This window comes from Sinohyriopsis cumingii, chromosome 3 (assembly GCF_028554795.1).
Source record: "Sinohyriopsis cumingii isolate HCF-2022 chromosome 3, ASM2855479v2, whole genome shotgun sequence".
Lineage (NCBI taxonomy): Eukaryota > Metazoa > Mollusca > Bivalvia > Unionida > Unionidae > Sinohyriopsis > Sinohyriopsis cumingii.
Genome location: NC_142963.1, coordinates 138,846,421 through 138,854,749, shown reverse-complemented (window position 1 = coordinate 138,854,749; position 8,329 = coordinate 138,846,421). Strand labels below are relative to the sequence as shown.

Genomic DNA, 8,329 nt, shown 5'->3' with positions numbered 1-8,329 from the left:
TGTGTGGTATGCCTTTATAAAATATGTAAACTAGAACGTGTGTGGTATGCCTTTATAAAATATGTAAACAAGAAAGTGTGTGCTATGCCTTTATAAAATATGTAAACAAGAAAGTGTGTGCTATGCCTTTATAAAATATGTAAACAAGAAAGTGTGTGGTATGCCTTTATAAAATATGTAAACTAGAACGTGTGTGGTATGCCTTTATAAAATATGTAAACAAGAAAGTGTGTGGTATGCCTTTATAAAATATGTAAACAAGAAAGTGTGTGGTCTGCCTTTATAAAATATGTAAATAAAGTGTGTGCTATGCCTTTATAAAATATGTAAACAAGAACGTGTGTGGTATGCCTTTATAAAATATGTAAACTAGAACGTGTGTGGTATGCCTTTATAAAATATGTAAACAAGAAAGTGTGTGGTATGCCTTTATAAAATATGTAAACAAGAAAGTGTGTGGTATGCCTTTATAAAATATGTAAACAAGAAAGTGTGTGGTATGCCTTTATAAAATATGTAAACAAGAAAGTGTGTGGTATGCCTTTATAAAATATGTAAACAAGAAAGTGTATGATATGCTTTTATTTACTAAAAAGATCGAGTTTTGTTTGCAATACATTTGTTCCATCAAAATCTAACAAAGACGCAATCATTATGAAGTACTTTCTGAGCAAAAGTGCTATCAAAGCAGTCTATACAATGTAAACTATCATAACAAATGATGCAAATAATGCAATCTACAAAGCTCTTACAGTGGAACCCGATATAACAAAACAAGACGCATATACGATATTAAGCTTTTCAAAAATAATTTCCTTAAATGTAAAGGGAATTGCACAAATCATATTTATTTTCAGTAAAACTTGATTTATTGTATGCGATACAACATTATTTGCATTACTGAAGGCATCACTGTATTGCCCACAATTTTAAAGTCATGATCGAATTATCTAAACATTAAGATTGTTCAACTTAATGGTGCATTCCCCTACCCCACCAGACGCCCACCGTCGAGCTCGTGAAAACTCTATGAATGCACTGAATACAACATATCTTATAGCCAGAAATTCGTTATATACGACTTAGTTTTAAATGAGTTCCATTGCAAATAGGAAAATATTAGCCAGTCTGTGTCTTACATTAAAAGAACAAAACTTTATATCATGGTGTTATTTTAGAAACACCATCGCTCTGAACCGTGTAGCACTTGGTGTCACCATGCCATGAGTCCGTCTCACTGAGATCTGTAAGTGTGTACGCAGTAAACACAGAAGCATGTCCCAAAATAGTGATCCCAGGAGAGCTTTTACCGCCTGCCAGTGTAGCTGGAAAAAAAAAAGATAACAATATTATATCAAAACAGAAGGAACGGGATCCAAGGAAACTGTTGAAGAATAACAAATAGACATAGAACAACATCTATCATTTTAAAGACGACATGGAACTTATGATAATAATGTGATACTTCTTATGATGGCTAAAATCTGCATTTCATGACAGTGGTATTTTGGGTGGTAATTACCACTTTCATTATAAATTTTGCATTCCGGGACAGAGGTATAATTGGTGTAATTACCACTAACTTGATTAAAATTAGCATTTAATGACGGTGGTCGAATGGGTGGTATTCACCAATAACCTTCTTAAAATTAACATTCCGTAACAGTGGTCGGATGGGTGGTAATTACCAAATGTTCTTAAAATTACCATTCCATGACATGTGTTGGATGGGTGGTAGTAATTACCACTAACGTTATTAAAATTAGCATTCCATGACAGTGATGGGGTAGTGGTAATTACCAATAACATTATTAAAATTACATTCCACGTTTGACCGCTCCTGTGGCCTAGTGGTTAGAGCATCCGCATCGGATGCGGAATGTCGTGGGTTCGATCCCCGGCCGAGTCATACCAAAGACTTACAAAAATGGTACTAACAGCTGCCTCGCTTGGTGCTCATCATTAAGGAGGCGCTATACAGTTTCGCATTTTGCATAGGGGTTAAGATTTTAAAGAAAAAGAATTTCCCCGGCTTTACTCACTGGTTATACTGGCTATTTAAAAAAGACCTTGTGTATCTTAGGTATAATTAAAAGAACCTTTAATTCCCTTTATTTTGGTGTATGATTGATGGGTGTTCTATGGGTTATAGAGTATACAGCTTGGCCTTACTTAAAATGTGAACCTTTCAAAAAAGTGCTAGCTTAACTTGGTCATTTTCACTTCCTGAACTTCAGAGGTAAATTGTATAAAAAAGAGCCGATAACATTTTTTACATTTTATGTATTTGGTAATTCATTCATTGCACTTTCAGAAGCTGGTATTGTCTAGTCTGGCAAAATTCATTTTCCCTATTTTAATAGCTGCTATGTATAGTGTACTTTAGACTAATTCATGCTGATTTTTTAACACAAGGGAGCAGTCATTTTAGTTAGCAGTGTGCTTGATTCATGTAAAATTTCCAAAAGTACAATATCCAAAAAAATATCATCCACATTATATTACTGTAGCATATAGGTATGCCAACATTCTCTCCATTGTGCATGTTTTAAATGCAAACTACTTCACCTTACATACGTCACTCTCTCTCTAAAGTACATATTAATTGGTGAGCGCCCCCTAAGAGGTTAGTGTTAGGACTGGTCGGCCTGGTGTCAGGATAATGTGACGGGGTGGAACATCATGCTAAATATATGCGGCATGATGCCCCAGTGCTAGACATCACTATAAACTGTCACACTACAGACATCGTAGCGATATGACTGATCAATTGTTAAAGCTACGTTAAAAATCCAAATCACACAAACACAGACACATTCCACGAAAGTAGTAGGGTGATGGCATCTACCACTAACCTTATTAAAATTAGCATTCCATGACAGCAGTATTACGGTGGTAATTGCTACTAATTTTATTAAAATTAGAATTCCATGAGAGCAGTAGAAGCACAGTAGTAATTGCCACTAACTTTATTAAAGTAGCATTCCATGAGAGTGTTGGTAATCACCACCAAGTTTATTCCGATACTAAGTAGCAACATTATAAAATATTAAAGTACCTCAGTAGGGAGAAAGCTGATAGTAATACTACTTTTTATATGGTAATTACTTGTCTTACATTAATAAATGGCAATTACTTGTCTTACATTAATAAATGTTAGTTATTCTGGGATATAAATGCAGACTAAAATTTGACAACTGCAAAACCAGGATATTGATTGTGGGTAGGTAATGGCTTATTTGACAGAAATCATTGATAATGAAATATTTGAATGCAAACGTGATAGAACAATACAATGTATATATAGTTTGACACTGTTGTATTTAAATATCAATGTAGAAGAATACGTTGTCTAGTATGACACATGCTGTAAATCAAACAAACCCCAAGTGCATGTGGAAAAGAACTCAGACAACATTTAAAAATAATCATCAGAATGAATACAAGAAACAGAGATAAATGCGCTCAAGAGAAAAGAGGCAAATGATTAGAACTGGAAGATAAAGGAATAAGCTGCTATTTTATATTATTGATTATTGTATATTGATTATTGCTATTGTATATTATTGATTATTGTATTTTGATTAGTGAGTGCATATTATTGATTAATGTATATTGATTATTGTTATTGTATTGTATTGCTATTGTATATTATTGCTATTGTTTATTATTGATTTTTGCATATTGATTATTGCTACTGTATATTATTCATCGTTGTATAATGATTATTGCTATTATTTATTAATGCTATTGGATACTGATTAATGCTATTGTATATTATTGGTTATGGTATACTGAGTATTGCTATTGTATATTATTGATTATTGTATGCTGATAATTGATATTGTATATTATTGCTATTGTATACTATTGATTATTGCAAATAGATTATTGCTATTGTATATTATTGATTATTGCATATTGATTATTGCTATTGGATATTATTACTATTGTTATATTGATTATTGCTATTATATTTTATATTATTAATGATTGTATATTGCTTATTGTTACTGTATATTATTGATTATTGTATATTGATTATTGCTATTGTATATTATTGATTTTTGTATATAGCTTATTGTTATTGTATATTATTGCTATTGTATTTTATTGATTTTTATATTGATTATTGCTAATGTATATTATTGATCAATGAATATTGATTACTGCTAATGTATATTATTGATTATTGTATATTGATTATTGATAATGTATATTATTGATTATTGTTTTTTTATTGCTAATGTATAATATTGATTATTGTTTTTTTATTGCTAATGTATATTATTGATTATTGTTTTTTTATTATTGCTAATGTATATTATTTAGTTGATGCGACAATAAATAATAGGCTTCATATTTTTTTACTCTGTTTTGAAATAGAAACCAGCACAATTTATTCTTCCACTGCAGCTTAGTTTAATGCCTAGGTTAGAAGGGATATTACTAAATTATTTAAAGTGATGAATATTTAATAATGAAAAACAACAATTTCAAAATAAAAGCCATTACAATTGTTTTTAAGTACACTTTAAGACTTGATTGTGTTAATGAATACAGATAATAGCATGGTGTTTAGTTTTGACATCAACTTAACTTCACATTATGGATTACAAAAACCGGAATGTTATCGTCAAATAAAAGGTACAAGTACAGCAGACTTAGCAAAATTAATTTACAAGTTTAACTTTTAATTTCAGATAACAAAACGGTTGCCTGAATATACAAAAGATTCACCAGATGAAGAAACTTTTAAGTCAGCCAATAACACCATATATCTTAAACATTTTAAAACATTATATAATAACTTTAACATTCCACCAAATCATGAAAGGAGACTTATTTGATAAATGACCTGTAGGACATAAAACGGTATATCAGCATGCTCCTGCTCACCTGATAACAAATTACGATCAGTATTACAGACATGTACAAGCACTGTTGTATATTGGACAACACTGTCATTTGATAAAATTAACAAAATGGTAACACGTGAAGACAGTGTATGCTTCAGATTCAAAAGTAAAATTAAATGTTGTTGGTGTGCAGTTATATAGTTATTGTCGTGTGATTAGATTTGAAGCAGTCCCTAAAATTTAACTTTATGACTTGTCAATGTACAAGTCAATAATAATAATAAAAAGCAAACTTTAGTATATATATGAGATTGTTTATTGGACGAAGGGAATTAAGAGATGTTGTCAACTATTATATATTAAAGTTTCATTTGTTAAACATTTTGATGCTGGTCTGTGAAATGGAAAGATGTATTTCTTCCTTTTAAATGAATCTAATTTCATACTTCCCGCCGTATTAAATGCCCTTTGACCCTCTCTCTCTCTCTCTCTCTCTCTCTCTCTCTCGGATTTCTGGTGCACCTGACCATCCTCGGGAACATCCTTTGCAAAGTCAAATTCGCCTGGATATTGTTTTGATTAATTCAATTATTAGCCTGACATTAATTCCAATTGGATCCCTAAGTGTAAGACTGAGCTCCTGAAGTATTCTAAAGTGAGTCAGGCAGCGGTGATGTCAAAGAAGACCAAATGCAATGGGAAGCACAATGCGAATGAATGTACGCTCGGGTTCAATGGCACTGACGTCATGTCAAGTTCGTACGGTCGACGACAGCGAACAGGTCTACCCAAATAATAAAGAATATTTGCCTGGTTTAGGTGCCGAACCTATACCGATAAACTGGTTCAGATGCGCTTTCCACGCAAATATAGGAGCAGCTGAAGTTTTCTTTTAAAAAGCATAAAATACAATTGCCATTTGATGTTTATGAACCATGTTTTAGATTTCATTTGTTCGTGTCTGACAAATACTATTATCATGCAATTATTTCATTTTGTTACTTCAGTTTTAAAATTTTAATATCCTTGTCGAAACAAATGCTGATAAACATAAGGTACTATGTATGTGTTTTGATATATTCTAACGTATTTATCGATATGAAGTTCATACCAAGATAGTTGTGAAAGATATTCGAACATAGAATAATGACACCATTAAATAAATACTTAATTGTCAAACAATATAAAGTTTACCTTTCTACCACATTTGCGCACATTCATGTTTATGTTTCTATACGAACCGCTCACAGTTATCCTATTTTCTTCTAATTTTTACAACTGTCATATTTTACAGTGCTCATTTAATAACCAGACTTTTTCCTATCTGAAGTATAGATAATAGTTAAAGTAAATATTAAGTTGAGTGATGACTGTCGTAGCTTTCTTACTGGCTTACTTTTATATTTATCAAGGTTAATGCAATAGTTGGGGACGGGGTGTTTTACGATTTTACGACACGGCAACACTTTCAAGGTTGCATCCTATCAAGACAAATACAATAAAGTGCCTCAAACAGTATATAAGACTCCGCGAATATAATCTACAGGACATTATTTATGGTAAGTATAATGTAGCGGTCCTTTATTTATAGTAGGTATAATCACTGTACATGTCCTTTGTTTAAGGTAGGTGTAATCAATGCACATTCCCGTCGTTTACGGTAGGTATAATCAATTATATGTCCGTTGTTTAAGGTAGGTATAATCAATGGACATGTCCGTTGTTTACGGTAGATGTAATCTACAGGTCCCTTGTTTTACAGTAGGATTTCCTCTAGTTTTTAAACTGTTTCTTACTTATGTAGACAATTTCGAACGACTGAATTTTGACTAAGACATTATAACCTCACTTCTCTGGAAGGCCAGCAAAAGACCAGGTCCAATCAGGAAAGGCCAACAGACGACAAGGCTGCTCTGGACTGGCCAGCAAAAGACCAGGTCCAATCAGGAAAGGCCAACAGACGACAAGGCTGCTCTGGACTGGCCAGCAAAACACCAGGTCCAATCAGGAAAGGCCAACAGAAGACAATGCTGCTCTGGACTGGCCAGCAAAAGACTAGGTCCAATCAGGAAAGGCCAACAGAAGACAATACTGCTCTGGACTGGCCAGCAAAAGACTAGGTCCAATCAGGAAAGGCCAACAGAAGACAAGGCTGCTCTGGACTGGCCAGCAAAAGACCAGGTCCAATCAGGAAAGGCCAACAGAAGACAAGGCTGCTCTGGACTGGCCAGCAAAAGACCAGGTCCAATCAGGAAAGGCCAACAGACGACAAGGCTGCTCTGGACTGGCCAGCAAAAGATTAGGTCCAATCAGGAAAGGCCAACAGAAGACAAGACTGCTCTGGACTGGCCAGCAAAAGACCAGGTCCAATCAGGAAAGGCCAACAGACGACAAAGCTGCTCTGGAGTGGCCAGCAAAAGACCAGGTCCAATCAGGAAAGGCCAACAGAAGGCAATGTCCAATCAGACATTATACTTATTACTCTGGATATAAGCTCGTTATTTCTCTGTCAGTCAATATGAATTCGGTAATACTTAACAATCATTCGTAAATGTTTGCCGTGATAAAGATGTATTTTGCAACAAGTAATTACAAGAAGATCATGATGACTTCATAAACAAGATACATACGTTAACTAAGCGTACTTTTACAACTGAATGACTCTACCCGTGCCCACACTACCTCGTGACCACAGGGATTCAGAAGTGATAGGATTTTGAAGGCAGTTCAACAAATTTTCGAATATCACCCCCAAACATTATCACCAAGTGTCAAATTTGTTCTTACATACAGTAGAAAGAGTTGTGCGACATTGCACATGCGCGGAGTAACGCTAAAAAGAATATTTAATAATCTCCACAACACATAACACTCATGTGGTCAATAAAATGTTGCATAGGCTTTGAGATCTGTTGCAATGTTTTACCACATACCTAATAGGCCAGTTGCCGAAGAGTCGAACTGAAATGTTTCATTGATAAACAATCCTAACCCCTTGCTGGAATTTCCGATCTTGTTTACCAGAAAGCTCAGTCCATCCGCTTCCACTTTAACTGTAGATGGTTCAACATGAAGTTTGACGTCCGGAAGTAACAGATCGTGGCTCCCCCAGTAATACACGTGGCTCTTATTAACTTCAAGAATGGAAATGTCTGCAGTATTGATTTCAATTAATGTTGAGTTAACTGTTACGTTTATGGATATAATATGGTCACCTTGCGCCTGGTCACCAAGATCAGCGTTGATTTCTATACCTATAAAGACAAAACTCAACCATAGATGAACACAATAGGGTGATAGTGCTTAAATTATGTAATATTGTAGTAAATTTAGAGTATGTGCACTTGGGTGTAGTGCCCCGTTTTAAGCAGTTCTTAGATTTGTGTGATTACTTGTTTGATTATTGGAATTCGGCGCCATGGAAATATTCCTGGCCCGAACTAATGAGCTAATTAATAGGAGCATACGTC

At 34.0% G+C, this 8,329-nt stretch overlaps 1 protein-coding gene across 2 annotated transcripts in view; it reads right to left on the bottom strand.

The window, feature by feature from the left end:
* Positions 1–567: 567 nt before the first annotated feature.
* Positions 568–8,329, bottom strand: part of LOC149803949 (inter-alpha-trypsin inhibitor heavy chain H3-like) — a 115,370-nt gene continuing 107,608 nt past the window's right edge. For both annotated transcript variants that reach the window (XM_089953768.1, XM_089953767.1), the window contains 2 exons: positions 7,793–8,113; positions 568–1,325 (listed from right to left, as the gene is read on the bottom strand). In XM_089953768.1, coding sequence (XP_089809894.1) covers positions 1,162–1,325; positions 7,793–8,113 — 485 coding nt within the window. In that variant the 3' untranslated portion in view covers positions 568–1,161. The remainder of the gene's footprint in view (positions 1,326–7,792; positions 8,114–8,329) is intronic.